The 27,756-nt window shown below is 40.8% G+C and overlaps 2 protein-coding genes across 2 annotated transcripts in view; both read right to left on the bottom strand.

Moving 5' to 3' along the window:
- LOC110384322 (limbic system-associated membrane protein) overlaps nucleotides 1–27,482 on the bottom strand; it is a 51,613-nt gene extending 24,131 nt beyond the window's left edge. Inside the window, exons 1-4 of the mRNA XM_064038990.1 lie at nucleotides 27,288–27,482; nucleotides 26,397–26,710; nucleotides 18,960–19,087; nucleotides 6,576–6,783 (exon numbers count right to left, since the gene is read on the bottom strand). Of these exons, the coding sequence (XP_063895060.1) occupies nucleotides 6,576–6,783; nucleotides 18,960–19,087; nucleotides 26,397–26,469 (409 nt within the window). The 5' untranslated portion in view covers nucleotides 26,470–26,710; nucleotides 27,288–27,482. The remainder of the gene's footprint in view (nucleotides 1–6,575; nucleotides 6,784–18,959; nucleotides 19,088–26,396; nucleotides 26,711–27,287) is intronic.
- Nucleotides 11,236–12,093, bottom strand: LOC135118060 (uncharacterized). Its single transcript, XM_064039009.1, has one exon. It carries the CDS (start codon nucleotides 12,027–12,029, stop codon nucleotides 11,280–11,282), a length of 750 nt encoding a protein of 249 aa, XP_063895079.1. The 5' UTR covers nucleotides 12,030–12,093; the 3' UTR covers nucleotides 11,236–11,279.
- Nucleotides 27,483–27,756: the final 274 nt, after the last annotated feature.

Genomic DNA, 27,756 nt, shown 5'->3' with positions numbered 1-27,756 from the left:
ATACTAGCTACCTATATACCTATGGCAGAATGGCAGATTAGTCCATCAAGATATAAGATGTCCATCACAACCGCACACACAGGACACCCTAACAATAAGCTGAGATAGTGCAGGTTTACAACCGTCTCGGAGACAATGCTTTCAGAGTGGCTGAGACATATTCAAGCCAACGGTGTCCCCTTGGCGCTAAGATATTATGATGTCAGGCATAGTTTACTTGGAGATGTCTTGTAGCTTGAATTGAGAATGGAAAGGCTTAGTAAAGTTTGGTTGTAGGTAGCTCAAATCTTGAGATTCCTATTACTCTAATAGTAAATATCTCTTTATTTTTGTCTTAACTTGAAACTTCAGTTAAAAGAATACAACATGGGCCAAAATTGATGCACTTAGCGAATGATTACAATTGTAAAGGAAATTGGACACTTCAAACTTTCTGTATCAAAAGAGGTAGTTACGACCCGCATTTTGTGAATTCCAATTTCTACATATTACTTTACTGCACTCTTCATCTCGTAAATGCTGAAGTCTTATTTGTAACAGCTTTAAACATGTTTTGCTTCAAACTTGTAGCAAGATTGATCATATCTACTTCAAAATTAAGTTGACATAAAAAGCGAGCTTTTTCCAAACAACGCAAGTTCCCCGGGAAGGATTTCTATTTATTTATATTTTCATCCAGACTCAGTCGGATATCCATCCTTTCGTCCTACTAGAATAATATCCGTTCTCAATATTGACTATACCGTCTTGTTTTCTTTGAGTCCAAGATCGGCAATGCGACGTTTTAAGTTCAAAGATTTTTGTTCGTGCAATAAGTTTTTCTGAAGTTTCAAAAACTTATACATTGCTTTCGATAAATTGGCTTGTATAAAGGATTTTAATGGTATTTTTGACATGTTATTACAGTGCTTAAGAATTTTTTAAACCAAAAACAAATCTTGATCTTACTTACCTATATGCAGACAAAAATTAATTTCTCTAATAAATACAATAATCTATATACGAAAAAATAAGACTGAGAATTAAGGAAAATAGTACAGGTCATAAGTTTGTGTTTTTCATCGAACTACAATTATTTTATGCTTATAACTGAAAAGTCAAACAAAAATCTTTTACCAAATACTCTATCATTTTATATCTAAACTCCATAATAACCATTAAACACAAGGACATTCATTAGTGAACCCAGTAATCACTATTTCCTTGCAAAGGAGACACATTCAAGCAAAAACTAAGCAAGGAGTCTCGAGTGACTCAAAGACAGTAAAAAACGATTTGCAAAACATTTGTTTTAGGGTTGTCGAAGTTAGTAAGTTAGGGAGTACCTTTGGGAGGTCAGTTTTATCATTAAGTAAGTATTATTTTATGTTGTAGGAAGGTAACAGCGGCATTGGTTGTTCAATCATGATAACCAAAGCTTGGACCAGTTGGTTCCCGGATTGGTGACCATCTTGTCATGATGAGTTCGTCCGTATTACGGAAGGGTGTTAAATTGGATTGGTCGTCAGAGTTTTTGACTGGATAGATATGTAGATAGCAAAGACTGACAAAGATGTTCAAATGACAGCAAATGACAACGTACCCAAAGTAGAAAGTCAATGTTAATCATTTACTTACACTTACATATAAACGGTATTGAATTTTGTGTAATAAAAGTAAATCGAGCTATACATGGAATTACTTGCCCCATTTTATCCAACTTTTGGAATAGATAAATTATACATATTATTTGTTTTTTATCTTTTATTTGAATGTGTCAGCCCTACCGTATGATATTAAATTCTAACTAGTAGCAGTGCGCTGCTAACAAGGTATCGTTATACGGTGAACTAGAGAAAGTGTCAGAGTGCACCAAGAAATTTTTTTCATTAAAAATGTTCTAAACAACATTAGTAAGGCTACTAATTTATTTTTATGTGTAGGATTTTGAATTTTATATACAGCCAGTTGTTATATACAAAGTTCTTACGTTGGTATAATTGTGAGTGGATGTATTAAAATTAAAAAAGCAACGAACTTTGATGAAATATAAAGTCTGAAATCACCAACCCGAATTGAGCAATTGTGATGATTTACGCTCCTCCTTCGTGTGAGAAGAGGCCTGTGCCCAGAAGTGGGATGATAAAAATACTGATGATGATGACAAACACCTATCCTGATAAGACACTTACCATAACACTAACTAAAACAAAAGTCACCAGAAAAACCAAAATTTAATCTCGTACCAAAGAAATCAGGCGTTTACCATTCGTTACCGCCTTGTCGACCCAAGTGACACCGGCCTCCAATAAACTCCCGAACAACTACGAAATTGAAAAAGAAATCTCCTAGAATGCAAATATCGGGAACACAGGGAACAAAATTGCTAAACTCTGACCAGTTCTTCTTTGGAAATTTATACTAATAATATAAAGAGGAAAACTTTGTTTGTTTGTTTGGTTGTAATGAATAGGTTCAAAAACTACTGGACAGTTTTTAAAAATTCTTTCGCCATTCGAAAGCTACATTACCTACGAGTAATATAGGCTATATTTTATCCCGGTACGGGCAGTAGTTACCACGGGACGCGGGTGAAACCGCGGGAAAACGGCTAGTTTTGCTATAAACTAAAAGAACCTTAGAGTAGTGAAATATGAGTCCAATAAGGTGTTCTTGTAGGAGTGGATGAGTTTATGAAGCTTTGATTAAGTTTAAAAGAATAGACTACTCAAATCTTATAAATCTCTCTTAAATCTCAAAATTTTATCATAATTGGACAGACAAATTATGTAATTTTTGCAAATATGAGATCGAATTTTTAATCTATTAGAATCTACTTCAGTTTTAGTGGGAAATTATGGGTAAGTATTATAATAACTATATAATACTTACCCATAATTTACCTTATAGTTAACTACTTCGATTTTAGGTAAATTACATGTGAAAATTTAGTTACTCGCAGTAGATTACCCTCTACTTAACCCCAATACAAATCACCCAGAAACAGATCAACCAATTAACCCAAGGTTAGTTTAAACGTCTTTTTATCCAATCTAAGTGACAGATAGTCGGCTTATCGCCAACAAGCCGTATAGGGCTGGCTTAGCTAAGGTAATCCGACTAAGAATAGATTAGAAACGTCTTCAAGATATGGGTCACTCAGTTAAAGTGATGGGTGCGGCTTCGTGGATAGATGGTGTTGCAGTTTCGTACGGGGTGCTTTTTTAGGGTTCCGTAGCCAAAATGGCAAAAACGGAACCCTTATAGTTTCGTCATGTCCGTCTGTCCGTCTGTCCGTCTGTCCGTCTGTCACAGCCGATTTACTCGGAAACTATAAGTACTACAGTGATGAAATTTGATGGGAATATGTGTTGTATGAACCGCTACAAAAATATGACACTAAATAGTAAAAAAAAGAATTGGGGGTGGGGCCCCCCATACATGTAACTGAGGGATGAAATTTTTTTTTTCGATGTACATACCCGTGTGGGGTATCAATGGAAAGGTCTTTTAAAATGATATAAAGTTTTCTAAAAAACATTTTTCTTAAAGTGAACGGTTTTTGAGATATCAGCTCTCAAAGTCGTAAAAAGTATGTCCCCCCCCCTCTATTTTTATAACTACGGGGTATAAAATTCTAAAAAAAATAGAGGTGATGCATGCTAATTAACTCTTTCAACGATTTTTGGTTTGATCAAAGTATCTCTTATAGTTTTTGAGATAGGTTGATTTAACTGTAATTTACGGAACCCTTCGTGCACGAGTCCGACTCGCACTTGGCCGGTTTTTTACGTAAAATTGGTACAATGTGTGGGTAATATGGAAACTGGTTAACGGGTATTTAAAAAAAAAAATAGGGAATAAGTAATTATTTCTTTTTTTTTTCAATTATTTGAAAATGTGCTTCATATCTCAATGTAGTTTTTTTATATATAAAAGAAATAAAATTAAAGTATAATTGTATTTTAAAATTGTTGTTTTATATTTTTGAGATTTGACAAAAACATATTTTATGCACTTCTAATTTAAAGTATGCAACTTTTCTAAGTTTGTATGTACTTTCTTAGTCTATCTTAGACGCTAATGGCTGATAAAAAGGTGAAGGAAAACATCTTGAGGAAACCTGGACTATAAAGTCTGAAATCACCAACCCGCATTGAGCAAGCGTGGTGATTAATGCTCAATCCTTCTCAGTGCGAGAGGAGGCCTGTGCCCAGCAGTGGGACGATAAAAACGCTGTAACAATAATATAAAGTAATACCTATTTGTATAAGATCATAAAAAAAATATAAACACCCTCATATTTCATACATAATTCAGTCCAATTTAGCACTTTCATTCAAAACCAAAAATATTACATCCGACGAACCGAACATCCGACATCCGACCATCGGACCGTCCGACCTTTTTCAAGACATGACATTAGGTCAACATATTATAGTGGGCCCACATTAAAATTATAATAGAGTGCGGAAATCGGAATCAACCCGTGTGGTACGGCGGGCGATCGATCACCCTGGCTTACATGTCGTAGTAACAGAAATGGTATAAAATGGGTGTGGTGACTTGAAAGAAATGTATCTACCTCTATTTAGTATACTGGGTATCGCTTACAAAGTAAAAGGTTGGAAATAGATTTTTGGTAATAAGTATTTTGGTTAAATCAAAGTTTGGTCAATTTTCCAATAATTAACTGTAAGCTTAGTAATTTATATTTTCTAAAAGAATGCAGTTAATTTGTTACTTTTATACCTACTTGGATTTATAGATAATTATTCTTTTCAAAACTTGATTGGTAACTTAAATAAAAAAGCAGCAAAGTAACAAAAAATACACATAAACTTATTCCAAAATTCACTTGAAAATCCTTGCATAAAAGTACAGTTTTTGGCTTCCGAAAATAAAACTTTATAATGAATGCCATACATTAGTGCTTTGCCAAAACGAGGTTTTCGTTTTTAGGTTTCTAGGACATGGTTAACAAATGATTTTGAGCATTGAATTGGTAAAATGTAGGGATGTTGGCTACTTTTCGATTTAACCCATGTCCTGATACAATTTATCCATCCAAAAAATGTGTCGAAAGCCTTACAAAAATTAGTTATATATTAACTTTAAAAACTTTATAAGCTGTCATAACATGAATGAGAGAAAAAATTAAAATAATATTTGTTAACTGTCAATTTTTTAACAATGATTGAGGCGCTAGAACCCCACTGTAGCATTCCCTGTATTGTGTGTATTGTGACGTCAGCTAAGATTAACCTTATCAACATTGTATGCTATTCATGATTCCATCTCAAATTGATTATAAGATTTGAGTAGTCTATTTTTTTAATATTATTAAGTTACAGAACTTAAAGGTGGCCCAATATTTCGGCACGTAATGGAATTGTCAAAATTAAAGTTCAAAATTATTAATTCAAAACTTCTAGGTCTTCATAAATACAAAACTATCATACCCATAGGATTTCTGAAACTAAATATCAAGCACAATAAAAACAAAGTTGGTCGAGCTCACGAGTCACAGTTGAACATTGACATCTGACGGATAGGTTGTCAGCAACCGTTCGACTCGGCGGTCAACCGATTGTAGAACGAACATTTATCTCGGTCTACGGTAGATTTTTTAGTTTTACTTTTGTAGTTTCTTTTAGTTTTTAGTTTCGGAGGACTGCATATAATTTTACTGTTTATTGTTTACACATTTATATCAATATTACACTTATTTATACAAGTGGACCAGAGTCGTAGATAAGTTACAGACGTATAGTAATATATAACTCGTGTTGTTTCTGAACTACGTAATTATCAGTTGTTTTGATACATAAAGACATTTTACGAACGTTAAACTTCAATACAAGTGCCATCCATATCCTTTTTCTTGTTATTTACTATATATACGAATGTATGCGTCTCTAATCACGTAATAAAACGCATTTTATTTCTATAGTTCCTTCCTATATCTACTTAAAGTGCATCTACACGGTGCAAGTAGCTTGCACGTCTTAAGGCACATTCTGGTTACATGCATTTTAAGTATCTAAACACACTATGCCGAGGATACGCGACGGAAGTTCGGCATGATTACGTCTGCAATGCTATTTGAATTACTAGCGACACATTATGCCGAAATTACGTTGCGTTATAGCGTACAGCCGAACTTCAGTCGGGCGTAAGTTCAGCGGAAATTCGGCGGCAACGTATTCTGTAGAAAACACATTATACGCGACCGAAGTTCGGTTCGACTGTCGACGGAGATCGGGAGCGGCGGGCAGCGGGAGGCAAGCATGCCCCCGCCTGCGCCCCGCGTAAATTGCGCAACTGAACTTCTGCCGCGTAAGTTCGGCACTTACGGTGTGTCATATCAGGCGATTACGTTGGAACGTAAAATCAGCCGCGGAACTTCGGTCACGTACGTTCGGACGTATAGTGTGTTTAGACACTAAAAGGGTGCGAGTCCAGCGACTCGCGCATGTACCAAAGCAAAATACAAACCCGCGTGCTTTTGTCACTTGTCACTTGCGCATGTTAACTTGCTCCAGCTACATGCACCGTATAGACGGACCCTTAAAGTCGATAGTCTATGTACTTACCATAAACATCGATACACCCAATCTGCCACTTCATACTAGGCTGGGTGTTGATCTGACACATGTAGCAGCCGCGGTCCTCAGCCCTCAGTGGTCTGATCCTCAACTGCCAAGTCCTGGGCGCGTCCATGTGGACGGAGTACCTCGCGCTTAGGACTGCTCGGTCGTGCATTGTGAGGACTGTCTGGTCTTCTGCTCGAAGCCAGCCTACCTGAGGGAGAGGGAATATGGTTAGAACGTTTTGAATTGAATTTAGAACAGATATGTAGGTATTTTTTCTTTTAGAGTTCGAATTTAGAATTCTATACAATGTGTCCCGGGGATAAGTGACCGCCCGAAATTTTTTGAATATTTGTTCAAAATTAAGGATAATTTCCTTTATATTTGGGACTTACCGCCTTTGGTTTTTTTTTAATGATTTTTAGTAAATACTGTGACGCGCTGCAGTTTTTTTAAGATATTTCCTAAGTTTTTACATCTTTTTAAATTCTTTTTTCTTTATTGACTAGCCGACATCATAGTTTATCAATTAAAATTATCAAACATAACAAAAATGTAATAAAACATTTATTAGAAAAAAAAGAAAATAAAAATTCAAAGAAAATAACGCCTTTTTTTCAGTTTTTTCAAAATAAGTCCAATAAATGCCCCGATAATATCACTTTCTTTTAATTTATTAATAAACTACATGATATTTCCTACAATAGCTCACAACAATGTTTGCTGCTATTTCAAACGAATGCAAAAATACAGTCAGTTGAAATTTGAAAAAAAAGAGCAAAGCCTGTTATTAACAGGCCTGACAATAAAATTTTTTTAATGATTTTTTTCAAAAATATAAATGAAATTATCCTTAATTTTGTACAAATATTCAAAAAATTTCGGGCGGTCACTTATCCCCGGGACACATTGTATATAAATAGTTTAAGTTGGGGGTCCAGACTCTTTTTCATTCTTTTTCGCCTTGAGGAGACTACTTTCCGCTCATATAGATAAAAAGTATGATTGTGTATTGATCTAAAACCATATTACTGAATATTGGCAAGTTTCATCAAGTTCTTTTAGCATGACCCTTTCGTACTAAAATAACTGAATTGATTTTAAGAAGCATTCTCGTAATATTAGTTTAAATATGTTTTATCGACATCACAAAAAAACCGAAGTTTTCGTTGATAGGGCGTGTATATTGTCACAAATAAGTTCAGGTGTATTTTTCTTAAATAACACTACGTATGAACCAATACCTTTTTTTATCGACGTAAAATCATCAAATGACCCCTCCCGCTGTGGGTTAGCAGCGGTGAGGGAGTGTCAGACTTTTACTGACTAAAATCGTCGTGTTCCGTCATAGGCCTTTTATGTACCAGGGCCGCGGTATCTCTTTCGAACAACCCGCAGCCCCGGCAGGCCTTGGCCCTGCTGGGCCCCGCTGGGGTTGCTGACGTCTCTTTGAGGAGCGCGTGGAACAACGCGCGCCGTCGACACGGGTCTGTCGTCTAGGAAGACAGAGGGACGATGAGCCACCCGAACTCACCGCCCACAGACCCACGCCTACGGTGGCCGGGAGTCATCTCGCGACACCCGGCGCCCATGGTGTCTACCTGGTCCAGCGCGGCGGCCGGGATGAGAGGTGCGGACTCTCTGGCGTTCCGCCTCCTCCTTCTCGAGCATGACCGCTTCGCAGAAGGAGGCGACGGCATCCCATTCCCTCGCCCCGGACCATGGCCTGAACCAGGGCCGGACGCGAGAGGTCGCCGCCGCCCAAAGCCTCGACGAGGACCCGGCGGTGTCCCTCCCATGCGGGGCACACCTGGACTGTGTGGTCCACCGTGTCCTCGGGGCTGTCCGCACAATGGTGACACCCGGCGCCTCCTCACGACCGATGCGGTGCAGGTACCTCCCGAAACAACCGTGTCCGGTGAGGACCTGCGTCATGCGGTACGTGAGGGCGCCGTGACTCCTCCCGAGCCACTCCTCAAAGAGGGGACTTACCGCCACGATGGTGGCGTGCCCTGCACTGGGTTGCGACAGTCGCTCCCTCCAGGCCACCATGAGATCGCGCCGGAGCTCCGCCCGCTGCGCGACAACTTGCCGCGGCATCGGGGTTTCTCCCCGGCGCTGAGCCTCCTCGCGCCAGTCGTACAGGCGCAAGAAGACCCTCGCCTCCAGATCCCACGGTGGCAGTCCAGCGAGTAGGCCAGCTGCTTCGCGGGAGATCGTGCGGTACCCCGGATTAGCCTAATGGCTATCACCCTTTGGGGCACGTTCAGGTAGTGCACAGCCCGCGGCCGTGCCGAACGTGCCCATACCGGGGCCCCGTAAAGGGCCATGGACCGCATGACCCCCGCGTAGAGTTTACGGCAGGGGGCGTTTGGGCCTCCCAGGTTGGGCAGGAGCCGCTTGAATGCAGCACCTGCCTTCTCCAGTTTGGGGCCCAAACGTCGGAAGTGCTCGACGAAGCTCCACCGGCCGTCGAGGACGAGTCCCAGGTACTTCATCGCCCTCTCGACGCCGATGGTAGCCCCCACCGTGACTTGGGAGCCTGAAGGTGGCGCGTTCCGAAGCCCATGAAAGCACATGGCCTCGGATTTGTGCAAGGCCACCTCCAGTCCCAGCAGCTGGATCCTCTCGATGACTATCGCAACCCCGCGCGTCATTATGTCGGCCGCCTCCTGGTGCGACCTCCCTTGTGCCAGAACCAGCGTGTCGTCAGCGTAGCAGACCACGCTGACGCCGCTAGGAGGTCGGCGCGCAGCACCCAGTCGTAGCCGATGTTCCACAAGAGCGGCCCCAGTACCGACCCCTGCGGAACACCGCACGACATCTCTCGCCGGTTCCATTCCCCGTTGTGACCAGGGTAAATGATGGACCTATCCGACAGATAGGCCTCGACCACGCGACGAAGGTAGGTCGGCACCCGGTGATACCGGAGTGCCTCCCTGATGCAACTCCAGGGAAGGGTGTTGAAGGCGTTGGCGATGTCAAGAGACACCGCCAAGACGACCCCCGGGACACAGCATCCCCCGTCGTGAGAGCTCTCACGCGCATGATGGCGTCCACCGTTGAGCGCCCTTGCGGAAACCAAACTGGTGGTCCGCAAGGTCCGGCCCTATCCCCCCAAGGTGCGCGACGAGGCGGTGTGCGACAACTCGCTCAAAGAGCTTGCCCACCTCGTCGAGCAACACGATAGGCCGGTATGCGGACGGAGAGTCCGCAGGGCGCCCCGGCTTCCGTATGAGGACCAGTTTCCCTGTCTTCCAACGAAGTGGGAACTGGCCCCTCTCCAAACATGCGCTGAGAAGCCCCCTAAGTCGAGGCCCGAGAGCCTCAAGGGCCAGGACCCAGGCCTTGCCAGGCAGGCCATCGGGCCCTGGGGCGGTGTTTTTGGCTTTCAGCCTAGCCACCGCCACTCTCAGGTCCACCCCAGTCACCTCGGGGACATCGTCGTCGTCGGAAGTGTGGTCCGTACTTGACACCGCGGGTTGCAGAGACATGGGCGGGGAGAGTGTTCCCGCGCGAAGGGAACAGAGCGCTCACCACCTCCTCCACCAGCTGAGGCCGAAGACTCTGGGTCAGCGGGGGGGCCCATGGGCGGAGCTTGCCCCGCACCATTTTGTACGGGCGCCCCCACGGGTCCCTGTCCAGAGACCCCAGCAGCTCCGCATTGGCCACCTCCTTGGCCTGGACGATGGCCAATTGGAGGGCGGTCTTCGCAGCTCTGTAACCCTCGTACAGCTCTGCTTCCTGGCTTCTGCATCCGGAGGGCGGATGCGCAGCCTGCGGTGTCTGGTGTACAGGTGCCTCGCAGCGACGCACGCCTCTCGAAGGGCGGCGATCTCGCGAGACCACCAGTACACCTGGCGTCGGGCGCGTCCTGGCGGGACTCGGGGCATGGCCACGTCGCAAATCTCGGACATGGTCTCCCGGAACCACCCGCCTCGTCGTTGATGTCGGCGGGCCTGTCCGGTGATGACACCCAGGCCTGCACGACTGAGGCTTCCAGGAGAAGCTCCCGGTCAAGGTGCCTCAGCGCCCAACGTGGACCACTCGGGGTCTGCAGGACCGGCGCGCTAGGGTTCTGGGCGGAGACGTCAAACCGGATGTACCGGTGATCGGAGTAGGTCTCCACCCCCTCCTCCACGCGCCAGTCAAAGACACGCGGTAGCAGAGCGGGCTGGCGAACGAGATGTCCACCACTGACTCGCCCCGCATCCGTACACACGTGGGGACAGAACCCCGATTGAGGACGACCAGGCCTGCTTCCAGCGCCCAGTCCTCCACCATCCTACCCGTGCATCTGTGCGTCGGGAACCCCAGGCCAAGTTCTTGGCGTTGAAGTCCCCTAACACTATCACGGGAGGGAATAACTTCCGACGACGACGGACAACTCCAGGAGGGAGTTGTGGAACTCGGCGAGAGTTCGGCTCGGGGAGAAGTACACCCCACGACGACTATCTCCCCGAACCGTGCTGCGACGCAACCCTTCCACTCTTCACCCCTTCGAGGGAAGGAGTACCAGCGGCGGCCGACGATATGATGGTCACTGAGCCGCTAAGGTCCTTAACCCAGTCATCCCTGGGAAGGACAAAGTACGGCTCAGCGACCACGGCGATGTTGATCGACCACTGCGCCATGCTTTGGAGCAGCAGATCCTGGGCACGGGCGCAGTGGTTGATGTTCGCCTGGAGGAAGCGCAATGGAGCCAGACTAGCACTCCATCACGTCTTCCTCCTCTTGAGACGCAGACACGGGCGCCGCGACAGCAGCAGTGGCGACGGCGTTGACAGCGGCGGCAGCGTTGGGGGCGGCGGCGGCCGCAGGAGCTGCGGTTGTGGCCACTGCGGAGGTGGTGGTGGTGGCGGCGACGGACGGCCGGCCCTTGCCCTTACTCTTGGTCTTGGCGGGTGGGGCACAGGACTTGCTCCCCGCCCGGTGTTCGGCCGGCTTGCCAGCCGCCGCGCACGCAGTGCAGTGCGGCGCGGCGCTACAAGCCACGGCCTTGTGTCCGGGCTGACCGCAGCGGAAGCAGAGGGCGCTGCGGTCGACCTCCGAGGTGCAACGAACACCCACATGATGCCCGACGTGGCATCGGAAGCACCTCAGCGGTCGGGGGTCAAGCAGCTTGACCTGCGCCGACACCCAGCCAACCAGCAATCTTCGGCCGTCTACGATGCGCTTGGCCGCCGTCACGGGGCAGCTCACCGTGATGGTGCACGTGCCCCTGAAGTCGGGACGTATGGTGCCCGCCTTCACTTCGTCGGCAGAGCACCCACCCGTCCTAGCGACGGCGGCCACCACCTCCTCCGCAGTAACTGAGTCGTCCAGGCCCATGATGCGCAGATCCGCACACTTGTGGGGCCTGGAGACTCGGGCATCGTCCGCACTTATGGACGCCCTAAGCCTCTCGGCTAGAGCGTCTGCGGCGGGCCCACTGGCCGCTCCTGGGACCTCCAGCATACGGGCGCCCGTTGCGGTCACCCTGAGCCGGAGGCCGGAGGCGATACCCAGCTCCTGCAGGTTCACCGCCTCCTTTGCTTGGCGAGCACGTCGCGGTACGACACGCCCCTTTGACCGCGTCCGGCTGTAGTGTGACTACTACAGCCGCGGTTTTGGGGCGCGGAGTTTCGCCGCGGCGGCTCGCCCCGCGCCGCTGTTTCTGGGCCTTCTTTGGCCGCTTTGGCCGCCCTCCGCCTCTTTCTTTTCCCCACCACCTGCCACTCAGACTCAGTGGCAGAAGAGGTAGGGGCCGCAGACGGTGTCGGCTTTGAGGGCGTTTCGCCACAGGTGCCGACGACGGAGCCGGTGCTGACGGTGGCACCGGGGGCCTGCGCCTGGACCGCCCTTGCGGTCTTGGGCTTTGGCGGGCGCCCTCCTGGTCGGTCCGTTCGGCGCCGCGACAGGGGCTTGCTCGGCGGTCCCCTTCTGGGTGGGGTGCCGCTGCAACCGCGGCCGCATAGGAGGCCCTTTGGGCCGCTGGGGCTTCGACGCCGCGAGGGGGCGCAGGACCCTGCCCTCCAGGACTGAGAAGCGAGCCTGGAAGGCCGCCATCTCCTGACGGACTAGGGCCAGGATCTGGCTCTCAGCCGGCGCAGTCTGCGCCTGTTGCCTGGCCCCACCGCGCTCCGCCCCCTGCTCGCGCATCTTAGCGAGCTCCGCCCGGAGACTCCTGTTCTCCTCCACAAGAGACTCCAGGGCGGCCGTTAGACGACCCACCTCCTGCTGCAGTTTGGCCAGCTCGCTCACGGGAGCCCGGCCAAAGTTGCTCACCGCTGCGGCGGTGATGGAGGCGGTGGCGGCCTCAATGGCGCCGTCTTTGCTGGCCTTTTTTCTCTTTAAGGCCACCTGCCTGATGGCGGACTCCACCGTCTTCTCGAAGTCCGCCCTGCGCTCCCGGTCGGAGCCGATGGCCGACTCCTCCTCGGAGGAGGAGCTCCGATGAGCCGCTCCTCCGTCACCCCCAGAAGCCCTAGCGGACCCTTCGCTGACGGGCCTCCTGGCGACCTTTTTGGCCGAGGCCCCGCGACCACCAGAGGAGGACCCGGGGTCTTCCCTCCTCCTCTTGAGGAAGGCGTCGACCCGGTGGTCCTTCTTGTTGCGGGGGAGCTTAAAACCCCCCGCATCCCCCTCGCTGGACACGGACTCGGATTCCGAGTCCTCATCCCACTCCCTTAGTTCTTCGTTGTTGTTTTTTGTATTTGTGTTAGAATCCATATAGTTCCCACGATCATGAGAGCAATTGTTCGTCCACCCCGGCAGTGGCCTCATACCGGGGCAAGCCTACATACTGTTGGGGGCGGCTGGCCCCAACAGGGGGGAGCGCTAACGACCGTGTCCCCCACGGCCATTCATCCCCTCGCCGCGCTCCCGAAACTTAGGATTGGGTGGTTTTTTATCAAGAGGTGTCCTTCCTCTGGGCCGGGCGATTAAGCCCCCTCGGCGGCATTATACATGCCTCCGTCTGCTGTCCGGCCAACCCGGCTCAGCAAACCCGCCGAAAGGTTTGCTCTTCGTTGTACGAAGAGCAAACGACCACCGCTTTAGTGCGCCTGCACCTCCGCGGGTATGGCCGCATCCTTGCCATGTCCACTAGCGTGGACTGGTCAGGAGCGGCCCCTCCCTGGGTCCCTCTTTGTCTGGCCTCTCCCCTGAACCTTTCCGGCATGAGTATCTCTACCGGCAGAGCTTCAGGATCATTGAGGCACACAAGCCCCACCACGACGACAACGTGGGGACCCCCTCGGTGGGGATGAACCAATACCTTAAATTCTTAATGATATTAGTAGTATTGCTCCATTCATATGTATTTAGGATTGACGTATGTAACCAAAATAACACTACTAAGCCTACGTCACCAAATGGTTTTAGTGACCAAAATATACTTTAGTGTTCAAAAATAACTTGAAAGAGTGACGTGTATTAATAGTTCAATGTATGTATTTATTTTAGGAAATTCGTGAACTATTTTTTCTTATTTTTTTAATGGAAATTACTTTAACGTTAATATTTTAGCCATAGCATATTACATGAGAACCTATGAGGTATTAAATTGTGTTTGCTCGGAGATATTGTAGTCATCGCAACCGATCCCCGATTGAAAAGAGGTTATGTTAGAGATTTTTTTAAAGTTAAGAGGCGAACAATATTTATTTAATTGTTTATTACCTACGTTTTTATATCAGAATCTTAACTTAAACACCACAATATATTATCAGGTTATCTCAAACCTTTCTCATAATTAATCACACCTTCATCTACACTCAATTAAGTAACCAACATTAACCTAAAGCAATTCAATTCTAAAAGATTTTTACTTTCACCAGATTGAATTCCAAATCGCATTCTCTTAAGATTTTCTCAGAATTTTCTAGAAAAGTATTACTTGGCTATTGTCTGCAGTCATTTAACGAGCGTGTGCTTATCACAAACCTGCAGGTGCCAAGTAATTCTAGAAGGTACTTTATCTAACAAATTGTTCTCGAGTAATGGTCGTGAAATATCCCCAATTACTAGTAGATATGTTGGTCATTCTTCTATTTTATGTAATGAAAAAGTTAGGTACCTTTACCTGGTAACTTTTTGATTTAGAATTTAGAGTGTCGAGAAGAATGTATGAAATTCTTGTAATGTTTGTTAATTTTTCAATCTAAATCCATTGAGTAGATAACCTATGCAATTTTAAAATAAAAGATCTCGATTCGTCAAAAATACTTCAATTGTAGACAGGTAGCAATACATCAGTAAAATTGATTAATAAATTCATGATCAATACATAAATAAGTAAATCCCAGGTGAAACATAATGATTTTAGTCTAGTTAATTGGTCCCGACTGTTCAATAAAGGTTCACACACATATAAAAGATACTTACAACGCACATTACATGTAGCAATACAATCAAACAACCAAAAAACTAAAATTCAACCAAAAAACTAAAACAATACCATTCAAAAAATCTGTTCAAAGATTCCATATCGCTGATGAGGATTTTCTTTCTAGGTCAGGGACCCAGTTAAGTCTTCGACCCTTCGTATCCCTTTGTGTTCGGCCCTTATCTTTCATTCCGATACTTTTCTGGCCTGTCAAAATCTTCCGGCGGATCACTAAAGAGGTTGGATATCGTAAATATTGTATTTACGCCCTTGAATCATGGGTAATCTTTGCGAGGGTGTTGTTTGCTAGTCGGGTTTTTGATGGGTTTTTAAATGTTGAAATGTATCATACAGTAGATAAAATAATGACGTTTGTAGTATAATTCCTACTAGTTTTTCCCGTAAAGGTCGTATCTCGTCTGAACTAAGTACTTCTTGCGATATGTGGGCTATTTAATAAATATAATTAGAAAAATTATTCATATCGAACTTTTAGTTTCGCGTTTAGCAAAAAAAATAACTCAGTTTCATAATGTAAGCATGGACGAGATGACTTTGGCTTTTATCTCCATTTTGATAGTCAAAACATCATAATAATTAGGAATCTCAGTCACGGTATGTTTGTCTTAAATATAAACAGAACTCACTCATGATTACAAAATATAAACGGTAACTGACTGAACTTTTGATCTTTATTTATTATGGACAAATAATAATTTATTTCATCAATTTTGTATCTGATGTTTGACATAATTTCATAATAAATAACATATTCTGAATTCATTACGAGGGCTGAAATATTACCAATCCAATCCAGTCGTCATTTTTTTATTCTGATCTAAATATTGTTCTTAAGAAAACATTTACACTTCCAGACAAAAAATACAAGACACACAAAACAATAGAATAAAAATCACGACGAATTCTAAAAGAAAGCAAACAGGCAAAGGCAACAAAGAATGCTACAGCATTCAGCCACCGTGTGTACCGATATTAAAATTCACGACGTGAAAAGGTGCAGCACTATTCCGCCATTGTTATTCTAGGCATCTAACCAGAAACAACTCTTAATGAAGGATAATCGGTAAATTTTTGGCTCTAATTGCCACAGACAATGGTTGTAAGACTTTGTTGCTAGTGTGCCCGTTTTTTCTGCACTCGCGGCCATTTTGAAATTGGTATTTGTGTTTTTGTTAGAAATAGTTTGAGCTAAGATTTGTTGGCACTCAATGGGTTATTGTTTCAATGTTTGCCATACTTGTAAGATTCAAATTTAAATTATCATTTTTTATATTTCAGAACAGTTCATTCGGTATTAAAAATAAAATCATTTCCACCAGCAAAAAGGTTTATAGAGCGTGAATCTCCGTTTTCAGTGTCATGCACAATTTAATAAAGAGCAATTTTCGACCTTTTTCATCGTAATTAATTTATTCATTAACTCTTTATACTATCATCACGGAGCACTCAATGTATTCATTAATCTTTAAAACTATGTTTATATAAACATACATTATTCAAGCTATTTAAACTATGGAAAAATATCCAAAGAATTCCTCACTTCATTGCGATACAACTCAGTAATTGTTCTAGAAACTTCCACGCAAAATTTATAGTCTTAAAGCTGGCAAAAGTTTCTTAGAAAAATACCATTTAAAGTTTGGCGAAAAAAGCGTATATTAACAGGTTAAATATGGATTGATGTTAATTTTATAGTCTGTACAAGTTAGCTTGTCCTCGTTATTGGCGATATATCAACCTAAGTGCGAAAGTTGGGAGCATGTTACCAACTGGCTTACAAGTGGCTTAAAGCATATCTGCTAGGTGTTACTCGCGGCCATGTTGGCTTGTTACAGTAACAAGTTGTGTGTTACTAAATAGACTAAATTATATGAGGGAAGTGTTCAAAGTTACTGCAGTTATGTGCATGTCTCAGCTGTGGCTTTTTAGGAACGAGTAATTTACTAGGTGGCTTAGTTTTGCTTGTTCGTGGACCTTCACGTTATTTGTGTATGAAGGATGACGTGCATTTTCTGTTGCATAGGGTTGGTTGCACTATGTAGCGACTTCGTTCGATGTATGCTATGTACATATTTATCTGAAAAATAATTCTTCGAAATCCATTAAACCTCACTTCAAATTGTAAATTAAACTATACACAATCATCATTACTATTAATTTCTCCGTTCCATGTTTATTCTATATCATTTGTGTAGGCAAGATTTTTACCAAAACACCCCACATACAAAATGAACCATAACACAGTCTCAAGTCAACCCACAGCCCCGACCGAGATATGACACAAAGGCATTATCAAGGTTACTCTCCCGATATAGCACCTATTGTTTTTGTTCCGATATAGATAAATAGCCCACAGATGGGATACAGCGATATGAGATACAATGCAACGGGTAGTATGTTGGTATATGTAGGTTTAAGGTAGTGTCAACAAGTAAATTCCATTACAATAATGAACAGATTTTTCTTTCTCCATGTGACCAGCTCTCTAATTTTTGACTTGTAATAAAAACCTTTGAAAATAGAACTGTTTATTCAAATTACAAAATGCACTAAAATGCAAAAATGTTCAGCGACTTTTTAATTCTTTGATGTTCAAGTTATTATGTTTTGTGGTCGTAACAGTTACATACAGGTGTTTGGATTCGTGAAGAAAAACATTGCATAATACTAAAGGTCATTAGTTATGTTATATCCTTCAAACCGTGCTAAACTCGCGTGGTCGTACATATTATACATACATATATGGAGTATCTTTACCAGATCTTTATCAGACATTTTATCTGAGCACCATAGGAGTATAGAAGTAGATCACTTGAATGAAGTTCTTAATATAACATAATATTTTCTAAAAAGAACAACCTACAAACCAAACCTACGGATCACCAACACAACGATATTTTGATACGTTATTTGTCATGTTTCTTCAAGGAAATGAGTTGTCAACACTAATTGTATTGATATTAAAACCAGATTGGGTACTTAAGGCACCCAAAGTTACTTAATTCGTGTAAACGAATTGTGAAAACTCACGATTATTAATCTATGCTATATTATAACCTGTTACTTCTATATTGATTCAAATACATCATTCCTCGATCTAATATGACCATGAACTCCTTTTATAAAATCGAATACATAGCCTTTTAAATTACAATACCCTTTGAAATTCTATTTGATCATATCTATCACCATTTATCAATAGCCAACTGTTTTCCCGCGGTTTCACCCGCTTCCCGGGGAAATTTCTTCCTGTACCCGGATAAAATATAGCCAGTAGGTAAGTTACTCGGGAATAGTGTAGATTTTCAACAGTGAAATAATTTTTCGGTTCAGTAGTTTCGGAGCCATCAGGGTACAGACAACCAACATATTTTCTATTTGTTATATTAGCATTTAGCACATATGATATCCACGTGTCATAATACCTCACGCACATACAAACAATAATTTTAAAATTAAAATCCATTAAGTACAAAGATTACAGTTTCAGTTAACTTAATGGCGTATATCGTGATGTGCCCGCGTTAACGTAACGTGTTTTGAATACCATCTAACTTTAATCATTAAGGTGTATGGTTATAGAACTTATGGTTTTCAATTTTAGGGTTAACGGTAACGGGTTTGGTTTGAAGTAGCTAATTTATAGTTTGTGGCCTTGATGGGAAATGAAGTTAGTTGTACTATGTTGCTTTTAGAATGTAAGTTACTGTTTACATCCGTGATACATAATTATGTGTATAAATAACTTTTTAAATTCATATTTTTAGAAAATCATATAAAAATGTTTCTTGCGTTGCAGGTAATGTTGCAGAAAGCTCTTACTTCTTTTTGGTGAGTGAATGCTTTTTATACCTTTGAACTCAAATACCAAAATTAAAGACAAAAGGAGCCACAATTAAACCAAAGAATCCACACCCACTCTTATTATTTTGTAGTTTACGGTGCTATCATTTATATACTAAGGTGCAACTGTTATCTACCTCATTATGAAAACTTACTTTATGTTTGGCAAGGTTTGTGACGGCACATCCTAGTACTGCTTCTCTCCCCAAGAAGAAGGTGTGGTTGCCAATAGGACGCTCAAACTCGGGCTCTTCTGAAAACTTTTTTGTTGTCATTTGGGAATCTGAAACAAAAGAGCAACGTGGTTAAAAAAAAAACATAATGTACTTTACGTGAAGTCGGGTGGGAAGCCTGATTTTTCAAGCCCCGTGTAGTTTTTGAATGTTCAATGTTCGTTATGTTTTATGACTTCAGTAAATACATTAGTTGTCAATAGGTATATACGTTAAAAGCTACAATGAAAAAAAAAACTATATATTAAGAAGAAAAACTTTTGTTTTCCTTCGTGCAAAGCTTTCAGTAACAAGCTTCAATAATTTTACAATTATTTAGCACTAAAAATAACTACATGAAAAACCTTTCGTTCCCTTAAAAGTATTACATAAATATAATGGGCACCTATGTACGTATCAGCCAGCAGTAATTATAAAGGCAAAATGCAACGATTGATATATTCATTCGTCTCACGCAAACGATTATAACATAATTAGTTCAACCAGGTGTTTCCATTCCACGTTAGTTTCATGCTTTCAATGTAAATTTACTGTTCTTATATGAATATTGTGTTAAGTAGGATATTATTATTACGTATTGTTATCCACCAGTTAAAAAACATACATTAAGATTTTTGATGATTTTATTTAGTTGAGTTTCCATAAGCTTCTAATTCCATTACTAAACTTTAAAGCATTTTCTTATTTCTCATTTCTCTTCTGCATAACGCTTCTGGTCCATTTCTTATTAAAATAATTTTTATTTCTAAAAAAACCTGTCAACTCATACGATAATAGAAACCTTAAAAAGAAAACAAGATAAAGTGGTATTTCAACATCAGCATTTTTTTCGGACTTTCCTTCAAACACGACCACTTTCCACTTCCCACTTTGAGAGCACGTAACACATAATCTTATTTTCCTTTTTCCTATCATCGGAAGCAACAGGCCATTAAACACTGAACTAATAAAGTTGCCAACAAAAAAAAAACTAGTTAACACTTCAAAACTCGCTATCAGGTCTCCGAGACCCAATCAACGTGAATTTTTTATTCTTTTTCAAAGTTCCAACACAGAGCGGACGTCATTCGATCGAGAAGGTGTAAATTGTACCAAAGGCTGTTTGCAACACGTTTTTATTTTAGCAACGTGAGATTTTTGAGTTGTGCCGTCAGAACAGCAAAAAACGTGCAAAGATAATTTAGTCAACAGTGAAGATAAAATAACGGAATTATTAAGCACCAATTTTAAATTTGTCCCAAAAACACATTACTTTTCAGAATCCAGCTGATCGGCTTTTTCTTGCATTCTCATCTGGTTTTTCCATAGTGAAATTATTCGTGTTGGTATATACATCGTGGTATCTAATATGACATGCAAGTGATCATCATCTGTCTGGCCTTTTTCCCAACTATGTTGAAGTCGGCTTCCCGTCTAATCGGATGCAACTAAGTACCAGTGATTTACATGGAAGTACTGCCCATCTTGACTGCCTTAACCCAGTTACCTGGGCTACCCAATACCCATTGTTAAGCCTGGTTGTCTGGTAAATCAGCTACGAGCGTCTAACAACTGATAATGGTATAAAATATAGGACCATCTCAAATTCGGTTCCCAGCACGCACTTTCCAAAATTCTAACTCTAACTTACAGTTATGAATGAATCATCCTGTACACAATTCTACCACTTCCAGCCTCATTACAATTCCACAAATACAGCCGGTTAACAGTTCAGTATTTTGACAGCCTCTCAGAGTACTCTCATTTACATAGATCACTGTAAAGTTTGAGTCTGTATGTACTGAGTTCCGTTTAGTTCTTATGAGTACTTGGAACTTAGTAGAGCACGTGGATAGTATAAGTCTGTGAGGTTAAGCTATGTTTACCAAGGCCAGTTTTTGGATGGGTTTGAACATTTTGTTATACAGGTATACATACATATTTATATTCCTGATTTATTATGCGATACATTAAATTGATAATGTGGAAGGTTAACTTACTTGGTCAAGCTTTTTTATCGATTTATTGAAGAAATGAACGCAGTATGACTTGCAATTTATATGGTGGTTTATCTTTGATATAAAACAAGTGATATCAAGGCTTCATTTTATTGCACGAATAGTGGATGCGAATAATGCTTTGTCACCATTTCAATCGATAGTGTAAGTTTCTCAAAATAGACCAAATCAAAGTTTTCACTCAAAATAACTTTAAAACTAATTTCTTAAAAGCTTTTGTCATTTACTTTTAAGTTTCTTCGCAGTCAATATCATTGTCAACCTGTGAAGCATCGAAATATTCAATAATTAACTCCGTAACCCCTTCAATCAATATTCAACCTTATAGATTTGACGATAGAGTTGGAATTCGGTTATCAATAACCTATCTTTGATGAAGCGACTTAGTACCAAAACTCTCTTTGTTATTGCTAACCTAGTTTTGAAAGTTCGATATTATTCACAGGTAGTTAGCAAATGAACGGTCTGTTTTTGTTGGTTTTTTTGTAATCCAATGACTGGAAATGAAATGGAATTTAGAACATTTCTAATGACTGTTCGTTCAGTTTTTCTAGCTGTGTTAGGACATGGCAGTAACAGTTGCGATGTATTATTGATATTGATGTATTATTTTAAACAACTCGTAACATTTGAAACGTAAGAGTATTCGCATAATGCAAATTAAATAAAAGTCGGCTGACAGTTGGCCCGATGGTAGTCATTTTACCTAAGAATATGTTGATTCTAATCAAAATTTCAGTTGATTTGATACCCGGCTAGGTAACTGATCACTGTTATGTGCGCAATCCTATACCTACATACCTACATCTCCTGTACTTATCAAGCGCCCCATCATTTGTAGGCCGACTAAAAAGTTTGCAGTGTGCGGGCACTTTAAAAACGGAATTTCATATTTTTTCTAAAAACCATACCAATCATACAATTATTTACCCACATCATACAACAGTTCCCTCTGAAAATTACTTCACCACAATCAGACATCCAGATACATTTATATTTTACCTCTTTTTTTCACCTAGTAAAAAATTCAGGCACAAAACATTCCGCAATTGTGTTCAGATAAATAAATAATAACGGTGTTCTTTCCTTAGTTTATTATTCTCTTGGGTATCGCGTCCATTTTGTTTAACATAGACCCTTGGTCAACCCTTTACAGTCAGATTAGGGGCTTAGCTTTAAAAACGACGATAATGGACGATTTTTGCTGGAAAAACAGGGAAACGTTTACAGTTTAAAGATTAGGAGTTTATGGTGACGTGCAGGTTTATGATATGTTGTCGGTTTGTTTATTTTTTTGGCGTTACAAAGTTAAATCTGTTATGGACGGTATACATGGTATAAATTATTGTACACATGGAGACTACCTATGTATATACTTCCTAGTTATAAGATACTACTATACCACTTATGAGGAGTGCCCAGTAAATTCAAGCTGTTCCTACAAATACATCTTAATTTTTCTATCATAGTTTAAACGTCAAAACAATTATCAATTTTATCAGTATCAAGCCAAATACCCTCACACTCAAAAAGTTATTCCAATAAATCACTATTTTATCACAAAACTTTTTACAACCAAAAAACACAAACAAACAAAAAAAAACTTTCTAAAACCAAAAATAGTTGACACACATAACCAAATGATAGTACAATTTACGATACTCGAACATAGGCGTTTATAAATGTGACCGATATAGAAAAAAGCTCTAAAAAGAACAATAAAACGCCGTATATAAAAGTACGTAAAATGGGCAAGGCCGTTGTGACGGCTTCGCGGCAGTTCGCACCTGTCACCAAATGCTAATGCATGGGGTTTCACACAAAAACGCCTTGCTTTCTTTTTAGGGAGATGGTAGGTTCGAAAATAGGTGAAAATTTTGGTTAGGTGCTGTTGTGACTAAGGTTGTTTGTACGTTGTCAACGCTCATCTCTCCCATTTCACCATCATCCTGTAACTATGTATGTCAATTCAAAGGAGTATTTCTGCGTAAAATTAAGGCAAAGTCAAAAGTTATGCAACAGTGAGAAAATCTTACTACCAGTTGCGATCGAGTCTCAATCACATTAAATGATCATGAAGAGTATCATAACTTTAATGAAATGATGACATACCTTATAAGATATAAGATGAATAATTTTAAATGCTTACTAAAACCTATTAAATACACGATGAAGAGTCACATCTTCGACAATATTGAGCATAATTTTAAGGCCTTCCAACATTCAAATATTTACATAACATATTTATGCCTATAGAACCCGAAAACCACACACATTTCACCCAAACCACCAACATTAATTTCTAAGGACCTGCACACATGTTAACAAAGGTAGCTAGCACAATAAAACGATTAAGGAAAACACGTAGAAGCACACATTTATAAGGCTTTCACGTTCTGATAAAGCAATAAGTATCATTGCTTGTCACTTGCACTATTACTAGCTTCGGTACTAGCTTCCGCCTGCGATTTCACCCGTGTCTCAAGAGAATTGCTTTGCGCACAGAGATAAAAAGTAGCCTGTATTATAAACTGATATATAGGCTGTATTACTGACAAGTTTTATCAAAATCCATCCAGTAGTTTTTACGGGAAAGAGAAACAAAGTTACATACAAACATCCAGCATAAAACTTAAGCTAATGAATGTAAGAAAGCTATAAGTAGGATTGAGAGGACACAGATAGACACCGAACTCTGGCTATGGTGACTTTCCTTCAGCTTATTTGATTAAAACTTTTCGTGTGTATAAGGAATGACCAGATTTAGGTATGAATACCTACCAGGGTTCTAGTGAATTTCTATCATTTAAATTGACTACTATCACAACATATTAGTATAGTACGTTTTCAGTACAGTTAATAAGTCCTAAGTTCCGTTAGTTACCGTTCATTGATCTTCACATCTGCAGTAAAAGGTGCGCATCCATTGGTACGGTAAACAACAGATTTCGGTGTGCTTTGAACAAATTCCTGCGGAACCAGTAATTGTGTTTAAGCAATGCTAAACGTTGCCTTTGTGTGGCAGTCGATGCGTGCCTTAAAGTATTGCTTTGCTGTTTCGTTAAAGCAATTTTGTAATGTTGTTTGTTCTTTTGAGTACAAACAAATGAATGACGAAAGAAAATACTTGTAGGGGCCTTATTAATAAACACGGATTAAACACTAGGAAAAACAAAAGAATAACCATACATTTCTATAGGTTTTAAACTTGGAATACCTTTACTCTATGTTTGTTAATAAGGGTAATACGTATTGAGTACATTCTTTTTAAAAGGCTAACCAATTAAGATGGCATTTGTTTTAAGGATCTTGGAGTTTTATCACTGTACGCCAAGTAACAAGTTCAGATACATATGAAAATATAATATCTGAAATATCTACAACGTGGACAAAACTCGTAGGTGATCTGATGCATAAGCTTGGTACCGTAAGTTGACCAATTAGCTAAAGTTCAATGCGTTAAATAGTAAATTTTAAATGCCGTTTATTATTTTCCGAGAGTTGACCTAGAAAATTGAACAACTTACTAGTCTTGTTATTTTCCGGTGACGCATATGTTACTCACATTGAACGATAGAATATAATAAGGATTCGTCGTAATATATAGTCAGTGAAAACAAGAAAATTAAATGCAACACAAACTTCCCAGTTGTTTTCCCTAAAATTAACAACAAATTCAAAAGCTCGGTCAATCTAAACGTTTCCCAACTACAGTTACATTTCGCAATGGTTAGCGCGATTTATTCCGGCGTACTATTTGCTCGTTCGATTCCGTCAGGCGTTTTACCGCCTAACTGCGAGTACCAGCGTGCATTGTTGATAGGTACCCACGCTTACATTTATTGGGTAAACACTGGCTGAAGTGGAATAATATTTTTTTGTACGCTCCCCCGTAAATGGGTAAATATTTGAAAATCTTGGTGTCTGTTTTGTTTATATATTTCTTGTTTTGTAGTGTGCGGTTGCGAATGTTTTGCGTTTTAAAATGTCCTGATACTTTATAGATAGCCGCAGTTTTTGGCCCAAAGAGTAGAATGGACATTAAACTTAGTATGCTCTTAACTTAATCTGAAATCGAACCAACATTCAAACGATTGTCATTTGAGAAAGAATTTTGCTCTTAAAAACGTTTTGAAACTTTACGAGGACTTCATTCAGTACTCAAATAAAAGTACGCTATAAGAATGAATTTTTATAAGACACTTTACTAATATTAACTGACTATCCATTGCCCTAATAATCATAACCATTTTCATAAAATCAAGGAATTTATACGGTACTTATAACGCTTGCGGTTTATCTACTAATTAAGATTCACTAAGTTATAAGTAAGTTGGTAAGTGGTGCTTAGCTAAGTTAATAAGATATGAATTTTAACTGCCTGCCCAAAAGCTTAGCGGTAATGAATAAGTTTAGTTTACGTTACATTGGCTTAAGCCGCGATTTTCACTATGGGATATAATACACACATCTATACTAATATTATAAAGCTGAAGAGTTTCTTTGTTTGTTTGAACGCGCTAATCTCAGGAACTACTGGTCCGATTTGAAAATTTCTTTCAGTGTTAAATAGCCCATTTATCGAGGAAGGCTATAGGCTTTTTATCCCGGTACGGGAAGTAGTTCCCACGGGATGCGGGTGAAACCGCTGGCAGAAGCTTAATATATTATTACATCCTGAGATATAATAATTTATCGCTCGTCACACATTTTGAAAAAATATTTATAGTTTGGGATGTAATATGCACAGTGTTCATAAAATATTATATCTCTGGATGCAATATGTATAATATTATATCCCATAGTGAAAACCCGGCTTTAAGCCGCGGTTTTGCTCGGGGATATGCCGGCTATATTACTTGGCTGCGAGTATGTTACTGTTTAGGTAAGAGGAAATGGTATTTCTTAGTTAAAATATAGTATGGAACCAACGTCTTGCTTTAGTTTTGCAAGCATTGTGTAATGGAAGTGGTAGGTATTTTACTATTTTTGAGATAGTGTACGATATATTATTTAGATTCCTATCTATAATGATAAGTACGTGAGTTTGTTCGTTTATTTATTGGTAACGATTCACGAACTCATATTTCGTAATCAGGTGTAGACAATGATTGTACTAAGAAAATAGTGTATGATATGTATAACTTTGACATAGACACGTGATTGTAAGGCTGTTAAGAACAAATTGAACTTAATAATATAACGGTTACATACATGGAAATATAACAGACGTTTAAAAATAAGTATATTTTACATCATTAGCCCAAAATTACTTTTATTAATAACCGTAATTTTTCGTACTTCTTCAATGATATTTAATTTCCGTATTCCTCATAAAGCAATAATTAATTCAAGTCCTTACCTTTTAAAGCCATAGTCGGTAAAAGCGCCAGTGCGTGCAGCATCGACCAAAAATATGTCTTCTCGTTCTTCATTCCGTTTTCATAAACAATTCACGAGATATCATCCAAAACAGTACATTTTACACTAGCAGTCACTTGTTTGTTCTTCATTTAAATGTTCATTTAATTCGAGTCACGGTTCATTTAAATCTGGTCGTTGTTCATTTAGTTTTTGAGAATACGTTGACATGTGTGATGCTCGTGTGTTTAGTTTCTTTTTTCGCTTTTAAATCTGATGATTTTATTTCAGTATTGTGAGTGTGCAAAGATTAACCTTTATGGGCACAATAAATCATCAACTGTTTTATTGTAGTTAAGTGTTCTATAGGACAGAAACTTCAATTATTTTCTAAATGTTTTATTGCCTTACAAGTACCAGTAACAATATAGAAATATTTCAATTGATGAATAAAACAATGGACTTTTATTTAGACAATATAATAACCCATTTCTAGAACGAAGGTTGTTTACTCAGAGGATAGGAGTTTTCCTCAATTAGTAAGCTTAGAACAATAAATCTATTGTATCATAATTTAGGGCATTTCTCAGAAAACCTTTGAATATATTACCAGGAAAACTATTCAAATATTTATTTAACAATATTGTTCAACCCTTATCGAGCTTAAAGACAAACTCTAGACTAAGTCAGAACTACTAACAATGAATCCCACAGTACCCCAAAAAGTTAGATTGCGTTTGAACCCACAAGTAACTTAATCTGAAAATAAGACCGGTCCCCGACTGTAGATGTAGCAGATGTTCCACTAAAGCAATGAACTTTACATCTTTGTTAGCGAGAAAATCACACAAGATTTAAAAAAAAAACACGAATTTTTTTAACTATTACTCACACTAACGTTACAAATAAAAATAAAAAATCCACTGTTCACTCGACACTCAAAAAACAAAACAGTTGCAACGAACAAAAATATTCGATCAAAAAATCCGGCACAACTTATTCCCACGGACTTCGCATCGAGCTACGAAAACGAACCCAAACGCGACCGACCCGCTCCGGATCTCGTAGCAAACTGGAGCGTAGCGCGTAGCACACAGCTACGGCGTAGTCTACGTCATGAAAAGGTTATCGTTCAAGCCCTTATACATTGCGCCTTTTGCCTCAATAGGAATGGGAATGTGTCATGTCTGTTTCGTTTCACTCAAAGTATGTTTAGATTTCTTGCGTGGATTTGAATGGGATGCAGTAAAAGTATCTACGTACAAAGGAATGACGAATAAGGTTCTGCAATTTTGTTGTGTTATGGCAGTCGTTGAAGTTTTAAAGACTTATCTTTGTAAGGTTGTAATAAGTAGGTGGGG

This window comes from Helicoverpa armigera, chromosome 17, assembly GCF_030705265.1.
Source record: "Helicoverpa armigera isolate CAAS_96S chromosome 17, ASM3070526v1, whole genome shotgun sequence".
Classification (NCBI taxonomy): domain Eukaryota; kingdom Metazoa; phylum Arthropoda; class Insecta; order Lepidoptera; family Noctuidae; genus Helicoverpa; species Helicoverpa armigera.
This window is presented reverse-complemented; position numbering and strand designations above follow the sequence as displayed.

Bases quoted from the DNA above. Each gene is read 5' to 3' on its own strand.
- LOC135118060 (XM_064039009.1), bottom strand. From the start codon at position 12,029: ATGCTGGAGGTCCCAGGAGCGGCCAGTGGGCCCGCCGCAGACGCTCTA.